Source organism: Anser cygnoides, chromosome 9 (genome assembly GCF_040182565.1).
Source record: "Anser cygnoides isolate HZ-2024a breed goose chromosome 9, Taihu_goose_T2T_genome, whole genome shotgun sequence".
NCBI lineage: Eukaryota > Metazoa > Chordata > Aves > Anseriformes > Anatidae > Anser > Anser cygnoides.
In genome coordinates this window covers 12,128,371-12,154,117 of record NC_089881.1, presented here as the reverse complement: position 1 = coordinate 12,154,117, position 25,747 = coordinate 12,128,371, and the positions used below count along the sequence as shown (strand labels likewise).

At 39.3% G+C, this 25,747-nt stretch overlaps 1 protein-coding gene across 3 annotated transcripts; it reads right to left on the bottom strand.

Annotated features, from left to right (window-relative positions):
* Positions 1 to 1,997: 1,997 nt before the first annotated feature.
* On the bottom strand, positions 1,998 to 25,718 carry SEPTIN2 (septin 2). Of its 3 annotated transcripts, none has more exons than XM_048077320.2 (13): positions 25,597 to 25,718; positions 23,757 to 23,789; positions 22,362 to 22,482; positions 19,006 to 19,092; positions 17,948 to 18,071; positions 16,336 to 16,470; positions 14,603 to 14,720; positions 10,452 to 10,553; positions 10,013 to 10,158; positions 9,304 to 9,387; positions 7,200 to 7,257; positions 5,288 to 5,391; positions 1,998 to 4,888 (listed from the first exon to the last, which is right to left on the bottom strand). In XM_048077320.2, the coding sequence occupies exons 2-12, from the start codon at positions 23,763 to 23,765 to the stop codon at positions 5,296 to 5,298; spliced, it is 1,080 nt and encodes a 359-aa protein (XP_047933277.1). In that variant the 5' UTR covers positions 23,766 to 23,789; positions 25,597 to 25,718; the 3' UTR covers positions 1,998 to 4,888; positions 5,288 to 5,295. The 3 variants fall into 3 exon arrangements, with proteins under 3 accessions (XP_047933277.1, XP_066858769.1, XP_047933278.1); XM_067002668.1 differs by lacking the exon at positions 25,597 to 25,718 and adding an exon at positions 25,139 to 25,148 and having other exon boundaries at positions 23,757 to 23,791; XM_048077321.2 differs by lacking the exon at positions 25,597 to 25,718 and adding an exon at positions 24,874 to 25,090.
* Between the last annotated feature and the right edge of the window lie 29 nt (positions 25,719 to 25,747).

Here is a 25,747-nt window from a genome sequence, read left to right as displayed (position 1 = left end):
AATATTCACCTGAAACAGATAAACAAGAGGCTCTAAATTATCTCCTTCCTCATTCCTTGCTAAAGAGCCAAGGTGGCCAGGACTGATCTCCACCTACATCCTGGTCAAGTGCTCAGAAAAGGGATTGCTACTGTAGGCAAGCCACTGCCGTTCTAACTAGGACAACTGCAATCTGCAAGAACATTACTCCAAAGTGAGGGATGAAGTTAGAGAAAAATGCTGGAAGCTTGCAGGGTACCAATGGAAGAAACAGAGAAATGGCAGGAGTCTAAAGACAGGAGAGGGAAAAAAAAACAACCCTGCTGTACAGCATAGAGATGATCAGAAGAAAAAAAAATCTTAAGTATGTTGCAGAATAGTAGAGTGGACAAAACGACTGTAAAAGAAGTATTCATAAAAGTGCAAAGAAAAATGTCTAAGACAAGCCTTCAGACAAAAAAGGCTAAAAAAATGGAAAAAGATACGTATAAAGAAGAGAAAGCAGTTACCCAGAAAAATCTGCAGCCGAATATATTCAGCTGCACTATACTATTGCATATAAAAATGCATGAATTTATCTGCATAACTATACTAATAATTCACTGCAACTCCTCCAAAATAATCCAATAGCTTCGCTTTATAAAACAAATTTGAAATAAAACTTGTTCCAGCAAATAAGTCAGCAATGTTGCCTACAAAAATAGTAGTACAAAAATAGAGTAGTGTAACATTCCTTCTAGCACTGTCAATAGCACACCACTGCACAAAGGACCTTTTTAATGTGCACAGTTAGATCTATTTTGCAGGTCACATTTTTAATATTTATACCAGAATACTGCCACCAAATATTTTTGGAGATCCCAATCTTCCTTTTTCTGAATCAAAATCTTACAATGTCTGCCCAGCCTTAAGAGGTGTCTTACAAGTCACTTTTGCCATGCTATTTCAGTCCTTGTCCACAACTACCATTCTTTTTCCTTATGCGCACAGAACTAACCAATCTGGAAGTTTTCTTTATAATAACTTTTCTAGAAATATCATTGTGCAATTCTTTTTCAGCACTCCTCTTTCCAGAACCGGATTTGAATTCCACAAAAAGAAGTATTCTACACGTGACAAAAGGGATGCTGTTCTGAAAGTTCTAGATATAATCAATAAACAGAAAAAAATCTTTTAAAAAGTAGGTCTGACGTAATAAGGATGCTTCCTTACTTATTCTCCCACTAGAGACTAAAGATGAATCTTCCTTGAGTGGATCATTTCAACACTAAACACTGCAGATCTACAAAACATAAACATAAATGTACTTCAAAACAATACACGAAGTTGTCACAGCATGCACAAGTCTTACCCCTGCGGAGTGATCTGACAGCACCATGTGCACCTCCCAGCAATGCAGAGCAATCCAGCAAAGCAACCTTAAGCGACCTGTCGAGGTCAGGGCACTTGAAAAGTGACGCGTTTCAAATTCAAAGGACTGCCATAAAATGCTCTGGTATTAACAGTCAGCTCAGGAATCTAAGAACAAGGACACAGCCTGGTGCTCTCAACCTGTAACAGCCATACAGGTGGATGAAGTAGTTTTACAGGAAGTTGAGCCCTAAATTATTATGGAATTTCTAGAACAAAGATCAAACAGCCTTTGACTCCCTCTTGAAATGAAGCACAATTCACTGGAAAACACAATGACCCTTCCACCTAAAGCACCACCCACAACAAGTAGCTTCATTCTGTGTTAACAGAGTAACTAAGGGACGTGGAAGTTTGGTGAGAACTGCTGAAAAAGCAAGGTCCCATAGGTAGGGCTTTGGCATCTCTGGGAACACCCAGTGGGAAATGCACCGTACCAATAAACGTGGAGCATACCATATTTAACGGACATATTGTATGCAGCTTCATCATGGTGTTCTCTTTCAACCATGTCTAAATTACTCTTTTATATTTAAAACATATCACCACAAACAAACAAACATTACCAGGGTTGATTATAATAAGGAATCAAAACAAAAGACAAAAAAAAAGTTTTTGCATTTTTATTATAGTCTTGGCTAGTGACAGTACATAAAACAGAATCTAACAGTAAGTTTTTTGTACCAAGAGCAAGACATCTTTGCCACCAAATATAAACCTCTGCAAATTCAGAAGTATTTTGACTCCTAAATTAGAAACTGTAACAAAGCTATAAAAGAAAACAAATTATAGCCAGTTCAACATCACACCAAACATCTACCTTTTGTCTCCCAGTCTTTCTTCTACCAGTAGTTGAAGTTTGTCTAAAAAAAAAAAAGAATCTGTGAAACATAGTTTCACTTTTTATGTCTCACCTGAAACTACTGACTGCAAGGCCAACACAAGAGAATTGAAGGGGAAAGAGACCTTCAGAGATATCAGGCACTCAACAAATGATCGCCCCCAAAGACTTGGGAAGGAGAAGCAATTAGCTTTCAGTTAAAATGGCAAGTGCCATAAATTTGATTTTTCCTATGAAAAAAATATTTATGAAAATATTTCTCCTGATAGAATTTATAAATCAAAAATCACTTGCCTAAGAATCATCCAGAATACTTTACCCTGATGAAATATTTCAATAGATAGATGCTATTTCAGGGGTTAAGATATAGCCTAAAGTAATTCCACAGGTAGTGACCAAACAGCACTTAATGCACAGACAACCTGCTTTTACTCCCACGTTAGAAAATACAGGAGAAAAAGCAACATACCCAGAGAGTTATATGTACAACCAGGGACTGGTTTGCACACACACAGATTTCACAGTTCAAGTACTGGTTCCCAGTACTATTGCAGCTTACAGTACCTACCAAGCTTATATGTGAAAACACAAATGTCACTGTGTCGCTGTGCTCAAAACATTTATCAGAGATACCAGACTAATAATAGCTTAAAAGCAGGCAAATGCTGCAGAATCAGAACAAAACCGGATTGGTGGCAACTGCAGAACAGTATGGGAGCTCACAAAATATTTAGGAAGACACGAGTTATTTTTCTGGTATATTTATGAGTACTGACTCACAAAAATGTATCAAAGATTTAGAAATACATAAGGTGCTGTGGAGTTGTTGCTTTGTTTTTTTTTTCTGGTAATACTGCTATGTTATTTCTATGTGCTATTTAGAAAAGGCAATACAAGAGCTTGGAAGTGCATGTTTTTCCATCTAAGTTTTACGTGTATCTAATTTGACAAAATGGGACTTAGCACTTCTGTGCATCTACATATATAAAAAGGGTCTCATTTACACCTTTGTGACGGTTAGGGAAGATCACATGCGTCATACACAAACCTTTGAGAATAATTGCTTTTGCAAAGAAAAATGGAGCTCCCCAGCAAAGGCTAGGGCAGAGAACTTTACTTCACATTTTTAGAAAGATTCAAATATAAAGCAATTCATAAAACAGCAGTTTCAGGCAGGTAAAAATTTCTTCTGCTTAGCAGGTTCATATTTAATCTAGCCATTTGAATATCACTGAAATTAGCTGTAGAAATCTTATTACTTTTTCAAAAAAAAAAAAACATTAAAATTTATAAAAATCATTGCTGCACCTGAGCTCAGAACAGAGAAAAGCTGGAATTCTATCTACTTGTTGGCTGTTCAGATAACAGTGTTTTGTAACACATCACATTAGGAAATATGATTTCTGGCTTTATCAGAAGTACCAGAAAAGCCAAGAACAGTGCATAACTGCTTACTCTTCTTAGCTGCCACCTACGTAGCTGTATGCTATAGCTGTTATTACATATGGCAAATTCAGTACCTACCACGATATGCAGCAGAAGTCCAGCCAAGCTCAAAACCAGTTTCCTTTACTATCAGCGTTAAGGAAAGTGACCTTGGCCTAAAAAACTGTGTAACACATTGGAGTCACCTCATAAGTATTACTGCTAACTCCAGGACATTAAAATACAGTTCACTTTGATCCTATCAGGCACAGATCACTCTAAAAAGAAGGGAAGTGTGCTAGTATATATGTTATACTACAATTAACAGTTTGTAATGCCCTAAAAATAGTATGAAAATACTCTCTAGGAATTAAAGAATTTCTTATGCATTTGGATATGGAAACACCCATGGACAGAAAACTACTCTTTGGGGTTTATCTCATTTAACATACCAACATTACTCAAGCTTATTTGGTTACAGTAATGCCAGAAAACAGCAGGACTGATTTGTGCTGACCTACAAGAAACTCTTAAAGATTCTCCGCAATACAGAGTAAGCAATTTTAGGCAAACAGTAAAGAATGTATAGCCCTCAATGTTAAATCTGAAGGAAATAATGCCTGTCATATAAAATACAGTGTGCCCTTCAAGAGGTATTTCCTCTTATTTCTTTTATTAAGACAAAAGGCATGCCTGAATTCTAACTAGATACTTGCAGAGGCCAAAGGAGATCACCTGCACTCAGCAGAGACAGAAGAAGGTCTAGGGTCTCACAGACACACACCTGTAAACACTGCAAAAATATAAAACTAACCTTGCAGGTTTCCCTAATTAGTGACTATTACACACTACTGATATCACTAATAGCTGTTTATTTCTAAACATAATACAAAGTTAAAAGCAAGGAACTAATAAGCCATATTAAAGCAAATCATCTAACGCCATGTCAGGCTAGAAGTTTCAATGTCTATTTTGTATCCCTAATACAATGGGAAACTGAAAATAAACTCAATATAAGAATTACAAAACAAAAAGTCAAGTGTGTATAATATATAAAATACTGACTGACTACATGTTATGAAATACGTATCACAAGAGTTACCACAACGCGTTTCCATGTTAAATTCTAAAATAATCTCCAAGTCACAAATTGGGCAAAAGGCCTCCTTTCTGGTGTAACACCACCATAATTCAAATCCAGAGTGTCTCCTTTAAGTCAAGGTATAAAGTAATCTGAAAATAAGACAGAAAAATGCAATTTAAGATCTGCTATCTTCTTACATTGATAAAAAAGAAGCATAGACATTTTCAAAGTCACAATGAAACAACTTTGTGAGTTTGAGAACTACCCATTTATACAATCTAAAAGATTACTTCCATGGTTCTTTCCAACATACATTGTATAGACTTTCTGAAAAAAATGAATGCATGTGTGTGTGTGTAAGGCCACACTAATGTTCGGTTTAGTTTCAAGCCATTTCACTTCATAAACATCAGCTAAACCTTAAAAATTAAAACGAAAGCTGAAACCTACACAAACATGTCCTGTAAATATTTTTCCAAAACTTAATAGCACTCGTAATAATGAGTAATAAAGAAAAACTCTGTAACGTAGCTATTTGAACACCTTACCAAAAACTTTATACATGATGTCCACTGCTATCTCCTTCTCCACTTTGCATTTGCATCTGCATTTGCGCCTGCATTCTCGCGATCATCTCCTGCATGCGACGAAGCTGAAAGTAGAGCACAGGAAAACCTTTAGCCTCATCTCACCTCAGAACACGATCCTTTGCTGCCACCACACTATTTATTATTCATATTAAAGAGGGAACACGCATCTGCATTGGCTTCATCTGACAAGCAGCAATCTCAGGTTATGGCTTGTTTTTCTACTGCCCATCTTCACCCACTAAGAGGTTGGAAATTTCCTGAGTGAAATAAGCAGGCTTTATTAGTTTAACTCGGGACAAGGTTTTTAAGTATCCCTAAGAGGAAGCAAAGATTTCCATTTCAGTTAAACAGGTAAGAATGATGGTGTTGAAGTGCTGAACAAGCACACTCACCAAAACGTATCATAGGAACACAAGCAGCTTGTTTAAGTTCCTCCAACTACACCTATATCTGCCATCAAAAATAAAACCCTGTGAGGATTACTTCTCAACTTCTGTACTAGCGATGACTAGGTGGAAGCAAGGATTACAGGCAAACCATCCAAGGCGATGTATGCATTATTAAAAATTGTTTTAGTTCAGTTGTACAACACTGCAACGTTTAAACACAGGGTAATCAAGTAACTCAGCTACTAACTAGTGTACATTCAACAGGGTTTACTTAAATTCTTTTATGGTATGAAACTCTGAAAGATAGGAAGTCAACCTCACCACTGAAACATTTTCGGGTGTCTTTGCATATTTACACTTTAAACTCGGAATGAAATGTTAAACTTAACAATTAAAAATAAACCAGTAAGACATTACACTACAGTTTTTTTGTATTCCTTGAAACAACAATCTTTTCCCTGGATATCTTTTGGGACTTGGATAGCTACTAAGGCCAGTACGGGGAGCCTGAGGGTCTTCTTGGGCTAGGGCATATCAAAAGATCCATCTAACTCAGCCTTCTTTCCAGACTGGCTATTAGGAAATGAATGGAAAACCCAACAGCAGGTGCACACACATGACATAAGCTCTCAAATTCCAGAAATATGTCAATTCAGAACTTTCTAAATCAAAACATTCTACCATTGTGTTTAGCGACCACCTTCAAGTTCTCAATATGCTCAAAATTCCACGCTAACGAGTACCACAATTTACAAATACCTTAAAAGTATCTTTTTTGTTAAAAAAAAAAAAAGCCACCTATTAATTTTATTAAATTCAGCCTGCTTCTTTTATTGTAGTTTCCCATTCATCCTGACAGCTATGATTGTATAAACCTCTCACTACATCCTTCCCTTCTGTCATCTACTCCCCAAAAGGAACATTATGTAGTATGCCATCAGAGGGGACCTGCCTCAGGTCTCTGCTTTAGCCGTTCTGCCCACTCTTTGCTATTCATTGTATTTTTTCTAGTCATGGCTATATCCTCTTTGAATTAGGGGGACCACAAAAACAGTGTTAGAGCTCTGAATTATGGATTTATCGTAGTGGCAAAATGAGAATTTTCATGTTGTTCTTCATTCCTGGTAATTCCCACCATTGTTTCCTCCCTTGCTGCCGAGTGTAACTTTTTCCCCATCTGCAATTGCTAATTTTAGAGCCTTTTCTCATATATGAGGATGGCTCTCCCTTCCGGCACAAATAACTTGTACAATGGAATCTGACATTTACCAGATTCCGCTTGTTCCAATAAATTAATATTCTGAGGCTCTTCTACACTTCTCCATATTCTCTTTTGTTACTGCACCTTGAATAACTTTATATTAGTAAATTCTGTCTTTCCCTTTACATATTATCAAGATCATGCAAATCAATTGTCTAATTGTAATAAAAAATAAATAAAAATTCCCCCATCACAAGAGTACAGAATTTTTTCATCTTACTTCAGCTTCTTTTTCAAGCAGAATCTGGTCTTTATTTACTTCTTCATCTTCTATTTTCCTACAATAAACAAATATTGTTCAACAACATGCATACACTCTGGATCTTTCCTTTCCAGTGAATATTTTGTTGACAAAAAACGAGGCTTTCAGAACACATTGTATATGTTTCATAACGCACACAAAGTTTACTGAAACATGTTCCCCACGTAGCTGCTATTCACTTTTTTTAATATATATTTATTCCTTACTCCTTCCAGAGCAAGTATAAACTTCAAAATGAATTCTGGCTATGACATGACAGATTTTTTTACATAGGTACCAGTGAAAACTATTTCTGGAAAGTACTCACATGCAGAAGTTTACCTGATTATAAGATTATCTTAACCGATTGCAATTTGTGTGCCACGCAGGTATAGCAACTCAGAAATCTGAGTACAGAAACACTGTACTAAATTCTTTTTCATTGGTGCAATAAATCAATACAAATTGATACTCAAAATCAAAACAATGCTGGACAAGATGTTAACAAAAATATGGAAGCAGCATATAAAACATCTAGAAATTATGAATCTGAAAACTCAGCTACCCTCAGGTGGATCCTTTTTTTGATGCGGTTCTATCCCATCTCTAACTTCATGAACCACATTTACTTGCAAACACCTAAACAGTATACATTACGTTATATCTTACCCTTAAAGCTTCTAGAAAGTAAAAAGCTAAAACCAACAAGATAGGAAGTCCATTCTCCTTTTTTCAGTACTGCATTGTGCTTAAAAATCCAGTCACTCAAAAAAAATGAGTACATTTATCTTTGAGAAAACTTGCTTCTGTGCATTTGCACACTTTTCTGTAAGATTGCCAGAGAAATCCTCTGTGTCCAAAAGCTTCTAGAAACACTGCCAAGGACTGCCAGTGGAATAGGTACAAGTCTGAAACAAATTCCCATGTAAAGCACCCTCACTTACAATAGCTTAACTCCAGTGTAGGAACACTTTGGAAATGTAAAAACAAAGATATCTCTGCCACTCAACTAGACAAGACACAAAAGCTTGTTTTAGTTGCACAAAGATATCTAAACTTAACAGCAACTTACTGTCATGGGTCCTTGGCAGAGGCAACTTCAAATCCTCAAAAAACTGGTAAGCATTACTTTAACTCTAGACACCCCAACGTGACATTACTTCTAAGACCTTTGTAAATACCTGTTGGGTAACAGGTACCAGAACTTGACAAAAAATTTTTTTAGCTTGAAATTCAGAAGTCAGGATTTAAAAGTCAGAGGGGAAAAGTATGGCACCATGCCTGAAGGGAAAACTGAACTTGTAGGCCAATCCTACAGGCAGAATCAAACTCCTTTTTCTGAAAATCGACCAGGCATATGACAAAGCCTATTTCAACAGCAGAAGTTACGTAATGGAAAAAGCTTTGCAAAAATATATCAAATGCACTGAAATGTGCAATTATGAAACCCTCTAGTGGTTGGAATAAGAGAAGCAACCTAAAAATCTAAACCAGGAAACACAGCCAGCTTTCAGCAAGAGCTCACGAACTCAACTTTGTAAACCCTGCTATTTTAGTTAAAAATGGGGTATTCTGCTTGCCTGTTTTACCACAGCTCAAAATAGGGTAGAAAGACATTATTCTCTGACTGCTTTGCAAAGAAAATTATTTATTTCTATCGTGTTAAATAAAGCAGTGCAGAAGGACTTGTTTCTCTTCTTAAAGACACAGTACAGATATTCAAGTGGTTAAGTCTAAAAAGGGATTTCTTTGAATGCATCAGCACTAATCTAATTTGCACATTTTTAGATCTTTATCATTCACGTCTGCCCTACTTATATACCCGAACACTCTGATCCAGCTGCATTCAGTCTTAAACAAAACAGAGATCTGACTATACCCTTTTTAGTGTCACAACCATCTCTTCAGATTTACATACTACTTTTTCTTACTGTCAGTGTAAGCTGATTGATTGAGCTTTGTGTTGACTGTAACTAGAGAGCTGTCCATCGTCTACGAAATCCTAGCAATGAAATGGGGGATAGGGGGAGAACAAAATAAATTCAGAGGAGGAGGAAACAGCTTGTAACAATAAGATGACAACCTGCCGCCTCGTTTGAGCCTCTCAGAGCGGAAGTTCTCATAGTGAAGATCCTGGGTCACCTCTTGAAGATCTTGCATATGGGTGCTAGAGGAAGGAAAAAAAATGAACAGATAAAACGTATCTGCGTCACATCAGCATGGTTAAGGAACTCTCACATTCAGCACTGCATTGGATCACTGAGTTCAGCGTGTGCACCCATTTAATATGCTAATTTCAAAGCTAACGTAAGTTAAATTGGTGCAATAAAAGACAGAGACACCACCCCAGACCCCGAGACAGCCTCTGCGTAAGCCTGTACTCCTGTGTGAGACATTTGACAAAGCAGTGCTGGGCAGGGGGATGCCGAGTAGCACAGCTGAAAAAACTTAAATAGCAGAATTGTGAAGTCTATAAAAGCACACAAAAACAAGCACAAGGTGCAAAGCAACCTGGTTTATATTCCTGGCTATCTGTGCTCAACAGAAGAATTAGACACATGATTATTTTCACAGAATTTCTGAGTAGTTCAGATTGGAAAGGATTTGTGGACCTCTCGTCCAATCCTTACCTAGGCCAAGACTAACTAGATCAAGGTTGCTCATGGCCTTCTCCAGATAAATTCCACATCCCTGAGGATTCCACAACCGCTCCACACCCCCGTCCCAATGTTTGAGTATCATCCTAATGAATTTATTTATTTACTACTATTTAATTGGAGTTTTCTACTTACATTAGCATGGTCCTCAGCTTCAGAAAGTCATTATGTTCGGGATTCTCCACTTCAACGACACCCCACGGGTAAAGTCGACCTCTAACTTTTTTACCTTTGGCTTCAATGAGTTGATTGGATCCCACTACACAAAATGGAATGCTGGCCTGAAAGTCAAAAATTCAAAAATTACCAACAATGAGCTAGACAAACAACTCAAAAAAAAACCTCTTATTCCTCTCAGCACTGCATATATTGGTAGTAAGTACACAATGTTTTTAATTTGAAGCTGTTAAAAAAACTTGTAGGGAAAAATAATGTCATTGTTACCACTATCTTCCAGATAAGGAAGCCTAGGCACAGAGCTACAGTAACTCACTCAAGGTCTCATCAAAGGTCACATTCTGTATTTTGTTTTAAAGCCATCCGAGCACTCTGAAAAGACGCAGCATATTCGTACCTTCAGCAATCTTGTCTGCTCTTTAAAATCTTCATCCTCGTCTGATTCAGCATCAGGCAGGTGATAAATCTTGATGCCATGCTCTTCAATTTCATCCAGAATCTGAGATTTATATAAAGAAATGGAGGTAATATACATGTAAAGTGAGCACTTTTAAAACTTAAGGTAAAATTGATCAGTTAGGCCAGAGATTGTGTATATCTTACTAATTCATATTCATTGCCAACTATTTGCTTTTAAAGAACGTATTTCTTCACGATATTCAACAACTCCTCGCCACAGACTTTCAGACAAACAGTGGCACATTTATTCCATTGCTTTATTTTAACACTTCGGAAGTTTCCACTATTTAAAAATTGTATTCACAATGAAATGAGCTTCACTGAGGAGAATTAGTCCTCCTGAAAAAGTATCTACCCAATAACACTGATTATTGTACATAAACGAGACCTGCAATTGCGCCTTGCAGTGTTTCATCTCCAATAATTTATTATACATAAAATTACACATATGACTAGCTGTGAAATTTAATTTTAAGCAAAGCTATAAAAACAATGCAAACAATTCTTCCTTCCCTATTTATCCTGCTCCACATTAGCTATAACTGTCAAAACTGAAGTACAACCTTCCTTGTCTAGCGAATATTACTATATTCTAGTCTTACTTGAGAACAAAATTGAGTTTTTTCTTCCAAACAGGATTAGAGATTTTTAAAATGTCACAGAATGGAGAAGTTTTAACCTTTTGATACTAGTATTATTTGCCATGCAGTTTGCAATGGAAAAAAACTTCAATGTATTTCAGCCATTTAAGTCCCTGAACATCAAGTAGCAAAGTTTTTTTTTTGTGTTGTATTTGCATATTTAAAATACGCAAATTTATTTTGCTTTCTGTTTGCCTCATTTCATTCACATCTTGATTCAAATTGAAAACCCATGGTTTACTCCTCATTCAAGCTGCAAATTAGAGAGAAAAATTGTTTAATTCAGGTGATGATCATCCTCTTTCCCGCAACTCAAGGCATTCCTAATACTGCTTTATCGTGTCAGTAATTATCTTTAGCTTTTGCAAAATGTAATGTAGCAGCAAGACAGCCAAGAGAGAGCTGTACTACAACTGCGTTTAAATGTGAACAGTTCAACCAGGGGATCAGGCCCAGTCAGCATGGGTTCATGAAAGGCAACCAACCGACCAACCTCATCTCCTTCTATGACCCGCCTGGTGGATGAGGGAAAGCCTGTTGACACAGTCTGCCTAGGCTTCAGCAAGGCTTTTGACACAGTCTCCCACAGCATTCTCCTGGAGAAGCTGGCAGCCCATGGCTTGGACAGGCACGCTCTGTGCTGGGTTAAAAACGGGCTGGGCGGCCGGGATCAGAGAGTGGTGGTGAACGGAGTGAAATCCAGCTGGCAACTGGTCACCAGTGGTGTTCCCCAGGGGTCGGTGTTGGGGCCCAGGCTCTTTAATATCTTTACTGATGACTTGGACGAGGGAAGTGAGTGCACCCTCAGTAAGTTTGCAGGTGACACCAAGTTGGGAAGTGTCGATCTGCCAGAGGGTAGGGAGGCCCTGCAGAGGGACCTGGGCAGGATGGGTCGATGGGCAGAGGCCAAGGGGATGAGGCCCAACATGGCCCAGGGCCGGGTCCTGTGCTTGGGCCACTACAACCCCATGCAATGCTACAGGCTTGGAGCAGAGTGGCTGGAAAGCTGTGCAGAGAAAAAGGCTCTGGGGGTGCTGATGGGTGCTCGCCTGAACACGAGCCGGCGGTGTGCCCAGGTGGCCAAGAAGGCCAGCGGCATCCTGGCTGTGTCAGGAATAGTGCAGCCAGCAGGGCCAGGGAGGTGATCGTCCCCCTGTGCTCTGCTCTGGTGAGGCCGCACCTCGAGTGCTGGGTTCAGCTTTGGGGCCCTCACTACCAGAAGGACATCGAGGCCCTGGAGCGTGTCCAGAGCAGGGCTACGAAGCTGGTGAAATGCCTGGGACACAAGTCCTGTGAGGAGCGGCTGAGGGAGCTGGGGGTGTTTGGTCTGGAGAAGAGGAGGCTCAGGAGAGACCTCATTGCTCTCTGCAACTGCCTGAAAGGAAGGTGTGGGGAGCGGGGGGTCGGCCTCTTCTCACAGATAACCAGTGATAGGACCAGAGGGAATGGCCTCAGGTTGTGCCAGGGGAGGTTCAGGTTGGAAACGAGGAGACATTTCTTCTCAGAAAGAGCAGTCAGGCGTTGGGACGGGTTGCCCAGGGAGGTGGTGGTGTCACCGTCCCTGGGGGTGTCCAAGGAAAGGTTGGACGTGGTGCTTGGGGACATGGTTCAGTGGGTGACACTGGTGGTAGGGGGGTGGTTGGGCCAGATGGTCTTGGAGGGCTTTTTCAACCCTGATGATTCTATGACTCCAAGTAATATAGCAGGCAATCAATAGAGTCAAAAAGATAAATATATAGTTAACTATTTTAAGACTGTTTACACGTGCCTATCACTGTACGTGTTGGCTAAAAGGCCTTCCCCACAATCAGTCATGGTCAAATACACCACCTGGAGCCTCGCGTTCAGCTCTGAGGCCCCAACACAAGAAGGACATGGAGCTGTTGGAGCAGGTTCAGAGGAAGCCACAAAGATGATTAACGGCCTGGAGAACTGCTATGGAGCCAGGCTGAGGTAGTTGGGGTTGTTCAGCCTGGAGAAGAGAAGGCTCTGGGGAGACCTTACAGTGTCCTTCCAGTGCCTGAAGGGGGGCTACAGGAAAGCTGGGGAGGGACTCTCCATCAGGGAGTACAGAATCATGGAGTCATTAAGATTGGAAAACACCTCCAAGATCATCTGGTCCAACCATCCCAGTAGAGTGACAGGACAGGGGATAACAGCTTTAAACTAAAGGAGGGTAGATTTAGATTAGATACAAGAAAGAAATCTTCACTCAGAGGGTGGTGAGGCACTGGGACAGGTTGCCCAGAGAAGCTGTGGATGCCCCATCCCTGGCAGTGCCCAAGGCCAGGCTGGGTGGGGCTTTGGACAGCTGGTCTGGTGGGAACTGCCCCTGCCTATGGCAGGGGGTTGGAACCACATGGTCTTTAAGGAATTTGTATTTCCAACCCCAAACCATTCTGAGATTCTATGAAACACTATCCTTTGTGGATTACACATAAGAAAGAGAGCTTTTTTTAAAAACTTTTTTTTTTCCCTTAATTACAATGTATTGACACAGATGTCATAATTGCTTTGACCAGCCTGAAAATCCTTGCTTTTGCACCTGAATTACTACTTGGGGGGATAGGTTTTTAAATACCTCCATCTCTAACTGAGCGACAAACACCACAGATCCTTTTTTCTGTATTCGTAACTGTTAAGAATGTCATCAGCAGCTGGAATCCATTTGCCATAAACCCAAATTTTGCTCTTAGAAAACAAATTTATTTCTGCAGAATTTTAGCAGAATAAGTATTTCAAAGTAATGTACTTTTTGCAAGTTGGGTAAATTAACTATAAGGGTTTTCAGAATAAATGGAAAAATCATAGACAAAGTTTTAAATATAACAAATAAGCCTGCATCAAATGAGCACAACTTAATTCTCTATCACTTCAGTCTAAACTTCATAGTTACTAACTCATGATGGTTTGTTGTATTGTTCCTCCCCTCAGTAAATACTACCAAGTCCTGCAAGATTGAATGTGTTCAGGTGCCTAGCCTATGGAAGGAGGAATGTATTAGAAGAGAGTGACGTAGTAAAATCTTTGAAAAATCCTGATTTTCAATCATCAGTATTCTGACATATGAAGATTATAGATGCTTTGTCTCTGCTTTGGAGATTATAGTCTCTGCTTTGAGACTGATCAACCAGGTAAGGAGAAATTACCACTAGCGAATGCACTTAGATATTTTCCAAAGTTTCAAAATTCACTCAGTGTAATTGTAGATGTAGCCAGATCTGCCATTTCACAGGCAACATTTTAAAGACAATTTCTCAGTTAAATACATAATAGAAGAACTCAAAAGATATCAAACTACATATTAAATAATGCTACACAGTGCACATGAGATTCTATTTTTCTTGGTGAGAACAGAGTAAGGGTGAAAGAGAACACTCCTCTTGTCAGTGACCAAGCTGCTATAGCCGAAGTATAACACTTTTCTGTGAGCCAGAAAAATACTTACCCTTTTCTTTAGTCTTTCTCGCTCTTTCAGTGAAAGCGTATCAGCTTTTGCAATCACTGGTACAATATTTACTTTGTTGTGTATGGCCTTCATAAATTCAACATCCAGAGGCTTAAGGCTAAAAATATAATATGGAAAAAGTTTATTTTTAATCTAAATGACCAAAGTATCTTCACACCAACATTGACCAGACAACAAAAAAGGCTTTTTTCTTTTTTTTTTTTTTTTTAAAGTATGTGAACAGCAAGAGGAGGTCTGAGGAAAATATCGAACTGATACTTGATGAAGATGGCCACCTAACAAATAAGGTTAAGGAAAAGGCAGAGGCATTTAATGCCTTTTTTTGCCTCAGTTTTTAATATTAAAGATATACCTTGGGTTGCCTGGTTCTCTGAATTTCTCATGGTCCTCTGAGGACCATGACTGGATGAGCAGTAACCTTTCACTGAAGTGGCCACTGAAATTGTAAGGCACAAGTTTTAGCTGTACGTTCCTAAATCCATAGGGCCTGACAAGAGTACTGAAGGAGTTAGTGGATGTTATAGCTGGACCCCTCTCAACAATTTTCCAGAGGTCTTTGGATTCTGGGGAGGACCCTGCTGATTGGAAGCTGACCAATGTTATATCTGCACAAGAGGAGACCCAGGAAACTACAGACCTGTTAGTATAACCTCAGTATCCAGAAAAGTTATGGAGAAGATTGTCCTGGGGGATACTGAAAGACGTTTCAAGAACAAAGCTACTGTCAAGGAATAGCCAACATGGGTTCATGAAGGGAAGGTCCTGCCTTACTAATCTGATCTACTGATACAGCAAGGTCACCCACTTAGTGGACAAAGAGAAGCTGGCAGATGTAATCTTTCTGGATCTTAGTAAGACTTTTGATACCACCCCTCACAGTATCCTTCTGGACAGATTGTCCAACTGGGAGATAAAAAGGCTCACACTACGCTGGGTGATGAGCTGGCTGAATGGTAGAGCTCAAAGGGCTGTGCTGGGAGGGGCTACATCTGGCTGGCAGCTGGTCATTAGCAGTGTTCCCCAGGGCTCAATTCTAGGGCAAGTTATGCTCAACATTTTTAACAATGATCTGGATACAGGAACTGAATCCAAAAGCTTGCTTCAAAGCAGTTGGTAAAAGGGTTGGAAAGCATGTCCTGTGAGCAGACACTGAGGACACTTGGCTTGCCTAGTTCAGAGAAAAGATGGTTAAGAAGTGACCCATCGCTCCCTACAACTTCCTGAAGAGGAGAAATAGAGAGGGAAGTGCTCATCTCTTCTCCCTGGTAACTTGTGATAGGACATGCAGGAATGGCACAAATCTGTGCGAGGCGAGGTTCAGACTAGGTATTAGGAAAAATGTCTTTACCATGAGGGTGGCCAAACACTGAACAGGCTTCCTAGTGATGTGGTTGAGGCCCCAAGCTTGTCAGTGTTCAAGAGGCATTTGGATAATGCCCTCATTAATATGCTTTACCTTTTATTTAGCCCTAAAGTGGTCAGGCAGTTGGACTCAATAATCTTTGCAGGTCCCTTCCAACTGAACGATTCTAATTCTGAATGTGCCTCCTTTTACAGAGAAAGGACACACCCGTTAGTTCCAGTAGTTTTAATACTTAAGTAATGACAATCTGATTCTGAGAATTTAAAACAAGGGGTGCAAAACGAACTCCCTGAAGTGAAAAAATAAAATAATTTTATTTTTCAAAAATAAAAATGACAGAAACACTTACCCATGACCAAACGGTGAAATGAAATAGAAGCAGCAATGAACGCGGTTATCTATGATATGCCTTCTGTTCAAACCACTCTCATCATGCAGGTATCGCTCAAACTGCTCATCAATGTAGGAGATTATGGTCTTAAAACTGTAAAACAAATTGAGATTTAAGAAATCATGCTCATTCCAAAACGGTCAATAATTTTAGTGAACTTTCAAAAGTTACATTAAAATACCAAGACCTCCTGCTGATGAATCAGCCTGTTGATGGACAAAAGTAATTTACTGACACTGTAAAACTATCTTAAGCACGTATCTTAGCATTTTAATTGAATGCCAAAGTAACAAACAATGATAACTACTATGGATAATAAATATATATTTTTATATATTAAGATAAAATACGCATACATATACACATAATGATACACATCTTAACTTCTAAGCAAATTGCTCTTGGGCTAGTATTCATCTTGTGATTAGCACTAATTGCACATACTCAAGACAATCTAATCTTCTTCTAAATCAATTTAAAACATCAAATTATTGATGCTGATGCAACAGCAAACTTGGTCAACAGCTGAAACAGAGATGCAGAAATGCTGAAATCTTGCATCATACTGCTCTGAGTTGCATCTCTCTGAACCACTTCATCTTACACACAAATTTGTTTGGTTTGAGCAAACAGCTACACTCCTCCTATTGTATGCTTGCCAATGATAAATACCCAAGGCAAAACAGATGGAATTATCAGTTTATTACTGAATGGAAGAATAAAATAAGAAGTATATCTCCAAACGCTGGCTTGAGATGTTCTGATTCCCAGTTAAGGTGGAGAACCAACCTTAGAGGCGATTCAGAGATCCCAAACAAAACTTTACTAATGGGAGAACAGGGAAGCAAAAAGGGCAGCAGGATGCCACAGTGAGAATAGGTGAGATGGACCAGCAAGTTCTTGACAGAAAGTGGGCTAAAGTGCAGCAGAGGCTATCACTGAATGCCATTGATCAAGATTATTTCTTGGTACTTACTAGAAAGCAAACTTTTCAAGCCACTCAAAAACCTAAGACAATGAAAATACACTTAAAAAAAACAAAGCATGGAGTCTGAGAGTGCCCAGACAAATGCAGACAAGATCTAATGTTGAATTTTTATTTGCAGCAAAGACTAGATGGATTACTTTCTCAGGGGTTTGTTTAATTCACTGTGTCCCAGTGGTTCCACTGCTTTCTGAATATAAGAGTCAAGTACGTGATCCGCTTAAAACCCTTCCAAACCTAAAAAAGTTAACCAAGGTGAGAGAAAAAAAAAAAAAAAAAAAAAATCAAAGCATATGTGTCACAGCATTTTTTTCAAGCTGTGGATGAAGTTAACTGATGCTTCTTCTTATGTATCTGAATGAACATATAACAACTGAAAACATTTTTAAACTTGAATCACATATAAAATTAAACCAAGCTTCCTCAAAATTAGAAAATTTACCCATCTCTCCAAAAGCAACACCTCAAATTCAGCACTTAACCTAACACATGAAAAAAGGAAGATATTGACTTATGTCATTAGACGTAATGTGAAATGGGTGTTCAGTCATCAAATGTAGATCAGTATGTACTCTGTGTACGTACCAATCTCGACAATTGATAGCATCTCCATATCCTGGTGTATCTACAACCGTCAGACGCAGCTTCACACCCCTCTCTTCTATTTCAACTGTTGAGGCTTCAATCTGCACAGTGCGTTCAATCTTCTCTAAAAGACAAGAAACTTGATCTTTCAGAATAGAGTTTATAAGGCTGTCATTTTGAGACACTATCAAAAGATTGATTGTCAGGTTAGGAAATTCTTTTCGTTTTCTTACTTTTCTCAAATTTTATATAGAAACTGAGGCAAAAAGGAGTGACTGAGAAAAAAGTGTAAGTACTCAGCAATTCACAGAACAATACTAAATTATATGTAACATATTGTTTTCCTAAGGTTTAAAGTAGTTTTCAGCCAACATGATAAATTTTTAAAGCAAGTTGTTTAACAAGTAGCAAAGAGGAAGAAATAGTACTTCTATTAGTAAATCTATACTATATATATTAGTACTTAATAGTAAATCTATATTCTTACAATATTCTCTTTCATTGCATTATTGTATGCCTTATTTAACAGGATAAAAAAGGGAAAAGGAGCTGAAGATGAAACAGAGGTGAAGTGCTGTGGTGGTTTTACCTTGCTGGGCAGCTGAACTCCACCACAACCGCTCTCTCGCTCCCCCTCCTCAGAAGAGGGGGGGAAGAAGAAACAAGTCCAAGTGCACATTCACTATCTACCCAGACCAAAGGAATCAAATTGCAAGCCCAAGCAAACATAAAAAGTGTTCAAGTTTAGAACTGCAATAGATTTAAAAAGTTTCTGATTGCTTTTGTTGATTATTTCTCTTAACGTGACACAATGACATATTTTAAGCAGAGATTAGCACATAAATGCCAGTATGACTCTTCAGCACACACAAGGACTAAACCACACAGACCAGGAATTGAAGAAATCAGTTCTACCTGGTAGTTCAAGTATCAGCCAATACATTTGAAATCATTAGAGCTTGAAACAACAACAACAGGCTGATAATAAAGTCCAAACATAAAAATATTCAACTTCAAAATCATCAAGAACAGAAAAACCAGAACAAAAGTGTGTTTACCAGCAGCTCCTGGGATTATCCTTTCTGGGTAGAGATCTGTCAAGAAGAGGCTGTTTATTAACGTAGATTTTCCCAATCCAGATTCACCTGTGATTCAATTTACAGATAAAGTCAATATATTTGCATGATTAATCTCTACTGTATCCAGAAAGTTTCATCTATATATATTTTTTTCATGTCAAATCTATTTTTTTTGCCATTTAAGGATTTACAGCTCACTAATACAATTTTAATTTTGTATTAGAAAAAACTTGCACAGGAATGTTGAATGACAATTTATTCATCTCGACATTACAATACACTTTCTCAGAGTTTTCACAGATGATTTGTAATTAAACCTTCTAGGCAAGTGGAGTTCTGATCATTTTAAAATTAGACTTTAATTTCCCATATCACGTCTCCAGATTTTTTTAAAGTAAGCTTTTCTGCTAGCACTCCAGAATATCATACACACTGAGAAGCTGGGTCTTGTCTAGGCCATATCATCAATTTAAACAATGAAAAAGGTGTTACTGAGCTTTTGCAAAGATCGCCATCATAAAGTGTGATTTATTCCCACTTTTTATGCTAATAGGGCAAAAAAATGAGGGGAGAGGAACATGATATGGCTGCTGAGTATGCACAAAGTAATTTTTTCACTGAAGAAATTGGGGATTACCAAAACGTACCAGAAATGCTTTTCTTCTGGAGCTACTGACTGAGCCATCAGAAAAGTTCAAAAGCTAAGTAATTAGATAAATATTAAGAACTAAATCAGAAAAAAATGTCAGCATAAAGAAGACCAGTAACTCAAACTGCTCAGTACATGAATTCACTGAACAAATTATTTTTTGAGAATGAAAAAGTAAAAACAGAGAGGGCTACTTGATCCCTCTAAGCAACAAAGTCTCTTCTGTAACAGCAGTCTGAGAAAAATATCTGAACAACAACAAAAAAAAAAAGGAATTATTTTTTAAATAGGGATTTGACTAGGAGATGCTGTTTTGTGATGCCTTATAGAACACATCTCTCAATATAAGCCAGTTCACCAGTGATAGAGACATGCAGCCAGAGTAATTCAACACTCGCATGGCATCATTTCAGCAAAACCTAGAAAACTACGATTTCAACCAGTGACACACTTCATATTTTCATCCTGGGTAAATATTACGTCTAAACCAAATCAGTTTTCATTGCCTCTGTCAAAAATGAATGAAAGAGCATCTATTGTAACTACTGGCCCCAGCAGTAAGAGTTGAGTGACGCTCAAGTGAAAGAACTATTTAGATGAAGCCGTATCTTAATAATGAGAATAAATATGCAATTGTTCATAAATACAAGTGGTTATGATTTCTTCAGATGCAACAGAGACAAGCAGCCAAATTGTTATAAACTCCAGCTTATTTTTTCCCCAAACCATGACAAACAATACTTGAAATAACAACATGAAGAAGAAAAAGCATTGATCAAGACACTGTCTGTCCAGAGAGCCTAAAAACAAAACAAGCAAAACATTTCCCTGATCAGAAAATAAGAAATACAGTTAGTGGAGCATTATAGTTCAATACAGACATTGTGATATAGCCCACAAGAGAACATACTTAAACCCCATGCATATTTCAAGAGAAAGAATTCACATTCCAAACTGCTGAAATAATCGACAATTTAATGCGCAGTTTATTTTATCTTAACTTTCATCAACTGCCTCCCTCTGCTAGTGTATCTCAAAATATCACTCCACATTTTCAATGAAGTTACTTTCCTGCAAGTTCTCTTGCTGTAGCTTTCATTTATCCCTTAGAACAGTGGCAGGCAATGACTATAGAGTTAGGTTTTACTCTGAGACATGGTAGGGTTAATTGCCTTTCTATTGCTCTGACACCATGTCATTTCCCCACAACTTTCTATTTTACGTAAGAGTAGAAACAGCTGTTTGGTCTATATAATTTTGCACAGCTTTCTGCGAGAATTGTTTTAGATAGCCCTATTTGTGATGCATCTGAAAGAGCTCTGGATATTAAGCACATCCTTGTTTCTCAGACCTAGGATCACAGAACAGTAAATTCCAAAGAGTTACAGCAGATACCATGATTTCCAACATCTAAAGGCTGGCTTTACCCTTAGATTTTATAAGGTATCCATTATGATACTATCCTAGGCAAATCCAACAGAGCTAAAATTAAATGACTCCCAACAATTAAAAGGCATTTAGCAAGCAGTGTAACTTAATTTCCCTATGTCCTTGCTCCCTCTTCCCTCTCCTCCCTCACCCCAGGTAACAGGAAACAACTGCCATCAAATTCTAGGAAGCCAAAATCAAGGGCCGGTGCTGTCCAACACTGCACTGTTGAAGAGATAAATGGGGCAATAGCAAGGCTAGGGCTGTCATTTGGCAAAACTAATGACAGGTTTGAGGACAGATTCTTTCTGTAACTACTGGAATCCAAAACAATTAAGAACTTAAACACCTACTATCACGTACCGACTCACCTCTCCTGCTCATTTCCACAGTGATCTCCCCTTGGATTAATCTAGCACATGCAAATGGGCTTTACTTCTTATGAAGACATAAAAAAGAATCTAACTGCAGACAACACTATTAGGATACTTCTGTCTTCCAGGTGAGAATTACAGAGTTCAAACATCAAATTCTGGAGTTACAGTTCCCAAGCAGTAAGAAACATAGAATCAGGAAAAACACAGACCACAACAAAGCCTGATTCGTGAAGCCTACTTAATCTGCAAAAATATCACTGACTTTTGAGAGGATGGATCAGAGGCTTTCCGCAGATGCAGAAGATTTCTCTTTCCGTCCCTGATACCAACATAGATTGCCAATGAAATATCTAATAGAATTACACTTTAAATTTTAACTACTAATAGACAACCAGTATCAATTTGAAAAGTAAAACCTCACATCAAACCAACTAATCTAATTCTCATTCTTCTCTTACAAAAATATTCAGAAGGGCTGGAAAGACCAGAGTTTGGATTCTTTTGAACTACATAGCAAATAGTTTAAATAGTCTCCTTGATACCAGTTCCTTAATAAAAACAAGCAAGCAAGCAAAGCGTCTATTCAAATGCAAAAACACTTTTAAGCTAAATTTTAAATGGAATGCTTGAACCCTGTAAGACAAAACAAAATTTCTTCACCACATCCACAAAATTATTAACATATTCAAACACAGTTTGTAACATGGAAAACAATTGATGCATGAAATAATGAACTATAAAAGAAAGTTAAATGCTACAGTCCAGAAGAACTTTCTGATGCTAGCCAAAGCCTTACAACAGTAGAAGCAATTTTCACTTTAATTCCACACTCTACGTAAGCAAGAATTTGTTGTGAGGAAGACTATGAAACATTTTCTTACCAACCACCATAAGAGTAAATTCGAACCCCTTCTTCACAGACTTCCGATGAACCTGATTGGGAAGGTTTGCAAACCCAACGTAGCCAGGGGTTTCCGGATTGGTAAACTGAGCAGGCTGTTGCTAAAGTAAAATAAAATAAGACAATAATAAGCAACCATACAAGATATACTTGTTTGGGTAAGTGATTTCCTCAGCTATTTCAAATGCAATAAACCAGAAAAGGAAGCGTGGAAAATCAGAAGTTTTGTAGCTCATTTAGCTCTCAGAAGTTCCGTCTTTGACTGTTCTCACTAGAACTTCTGAAGAAACAGAAAATAAAGTCAATCCCACCGATAAGACGATGGGATATGGGATTCCTCGCCCATCATTTAAGACTTGAAATCATATGATTCGAAACTACATGACATACAGAGAGTAAACTACACGGGTTTTCCTGTTATTCAATGGTTTCACAATGAAGTATAGAACAACTGCCTTCACCTAAAGCTTAGAAAAAATGTTTCATTTACTCTTGTTTACCCTCATTCAGCCAAGATCACCTCAAGTAAAAAAAAGTTTATTTATTGAAGTACTGCTAATCACACTCTTCTTAAACAGTGCCTTCACACCCATTTAAAATAAAAATGCTTGTGTGTGAGGCTTATGCACTAAAATAAGTATGTAACTAATCTCTTTTTTGGCACTTATGAAGTGATAGTCATCTGCTGGAAGTCCTCATTAGAGATCTCTTTCAAAAGGAAAAGAAAATTATACAAGTGTGACTCAAATGCCCTCTACTACAAATTACACAGAGAAATCTTTAGATGTGCTAGTTTCCCTCTTCAAATATATTACTCAAGTACCTTTTATCATTTGTTTCGCTCCAATAAACTAACATGAATGTTTTAACCTGTTATACCAAACACGAGACCAAGAATTAGTTGAATCCCGGCATAATTTTTTTTATATAAGTTACTGCACTTTGAAGGGAGAATTTTGCTGATCAGTTGACTACATGAACAAATAAAGACGTTACCAATAAGATAAATACAAGAACATCCTTCTCTGAAATTATTTCTGCTCAGAACACAGCAGAAGAATGGAAGTTTCAGTGAAAATGTAACAGGGAACTTCTATGCAACTCCATGACCAAAATTAAATTCTTCCAGGAGCATTAGTTAACTACAGAGTTTCATACCCTGTGTAGAAAATTATTTTAATATGTAAATTATCTAAATAATTTGCTATTGTCTTCTAAATGTGAATTCTCTCTCACTTGTGAACTGTAAATTTAACTTACACAGGCCCACCAAAGACAATGTTATGGTTAAACATTCTGTGTCTGCAGGTAATTTTTTAAAAACAAAATATACATTCTGCATTGTTACATTTGAAGGCAGAAATGTTATTCTTACCTTAGACATTTTTATGGAAGGTCAGGAACAAATCTGAAAACAAAACAAAAAATGTATTCCAGATTATTACAAATTGCATGAGGGAAAAAAAAAAAAAACAACAAACTAACATCCATTTTGAATGCTAAATTAGGAAACGAGCATCCTTGAACAAACATGTACATTTTGAAACAGTGCAAATCACTTCTCACAGAGGAAAAGTATTTGAATCTTCAGTATTAATGAGGAGCAGAATTGTCAGCAAACATTAGGCAGTTTACTTCCATCAGTAGACAATAAATTCAAGCAACATTAACGTGGCAACATTAATGTATGACAAACCATACTGAAGCCCGAAAAAGTTCACATCCCTTCCAGAAACTAACCAAAATATGCTAAAAGGCATATTACCACTTACAGGAAACATGTTTTTTTCAAAGCTCAAAAAAAAAAAAAACCCTCATGCAGTTTTTTTTTTCTTTTCAAACTTCCCCCCCTCGCCATTTCCTTTCATGCTTGAATGTTCTGTAAAGAGTTGATGACTTCAAAAGGAAACATTTTCTCCTCCTCTTTGGTCTAGATGCTTGCAAACTCAGTCATCCATTTTAACTTTTGCTGCCAAGTTCGGATTTTCACACACAGCTCTATCACATAGAGATACAAAGCACGTGGAAAAAAGAAATCTCTCATCTGACACCTCTGTGCAATAAAGTCTTATAACCAAGACCTGCCAACACCAGAGGACTTCGATCAGGCTAACTTGCATGATCTCAAGAGATAATATCGTTCACTATGATAACCTAAAAATGTCAACATGAGCAGTACCCTTGGCAGATAAGTGCTCCAGGTCCCCTTTCTAGTTCCTCCTCTAGCTCACCCTCTTTAACCAACAAGGGATCTGTTCCCACTCACAAAGCCCACATAGCAGAGCTGCCTCTTATCTAGCTGACTCCAACTCTCATTTTGTGGACACGAAATGATCGCCATCCGATTCTTTCCGCTGTCCCAGTGAAGCACGCTCGTCCTTCACACCTCTCACCACAGAATGAAAACCGGGCAGCTTGCTTCTCAAGCGAAACTGCATTCTAAAAATAAAAACCATTATCTGCGATGCCAGTAATTCCCCTGGTAAATGGACCTGCGAGCAAGGAAACGTTCAGCTACTGAAGGTGCTCCTCGTGAGACTTCTCCCACCACGCAGGCCTGCTCTGTGAGAACTCTGCCGCCCAGGAGCGTTTCCTGCCGTGGATGCCGTGGGGCCCTGCCGAGCCGTTCCCCAGGAGGAATTAGCACAGCCCAACAAACCCAGACCCTGCTGGAGCACTGAGCACCCCGGCAGCCCCTGAGGCTCGTCCTTCTGCGCAGCTCCCTCTGAGCCCGGCTGAGCGCGGAGGAGTTTCCCACAGCCGCCGGGAAACTCCGCGATTCAGGATCCGAGGCTGTAATCGAGGATTCCGTGACTCTGTGCAACTTCGGCGCTGCGTTTCTGCAGGGGGACGCTGACACCGGGCCTTGAGCACGGCGCTCTCCCACAGAGCCCCTCACAGCGCTCCCTCAGCTCCTGCCCACCCCTGCCGCGCGGGCAGGGCCGTGCTGGGAGCGGCCCAGCCCCCCCCGGGGCACCTCAGCCCCCTTCCTCCCCCCCGGGGCTCGCACGGCCCAGCCGGAGGGGCTCGGGCGAAGCCCGGGAAGCTCGGAGCGGCCGCGCCAGCCCCCGCGTGTAGCCTCGCCCCCCCCCTCTGCCGACAGGAAACCGCAGCTCCGAGGGCCTCCGGGGACCCCTCCGAAGGCCTTCAGGGGCCTCACGCTCCCAGGAGCCCCGGGCTGGCGGCCCCGAGCCCCCGCCCCCGGCGCCCCTCACCTCAGCCGCCGGCCCCGCCAACCGCCCGCCGCCGCCGCGCGCGCACCCCCTCAGGCAGGGCGGGAGCGAGGCAGGGAGGGGCGCCGCCGCCCCGCCCACCACCCCTCAAGCCCCGCCCACCACCCCTCAAGCCCCGCCCACCACCCCTCAA

Coding starts and splice junctions, on each gene's coding strand:
- SEPTIN2 (XM_048077320.2), bottom strand. Junction 19,093..22,361: donor ATTTACTCTTATGGTGGTTG/GTAAGAAAATGT, acceptor ATTGAATCACAG/GTGAATCTGGATTGGGAAAA. Junction 9,388..10,012: donor AAGCTGAGGACCATGCTAAT/GTAAGTAGAAAA, acceptor TCCTTCCTCTAG/CACCCATATGCAAGATCTTC.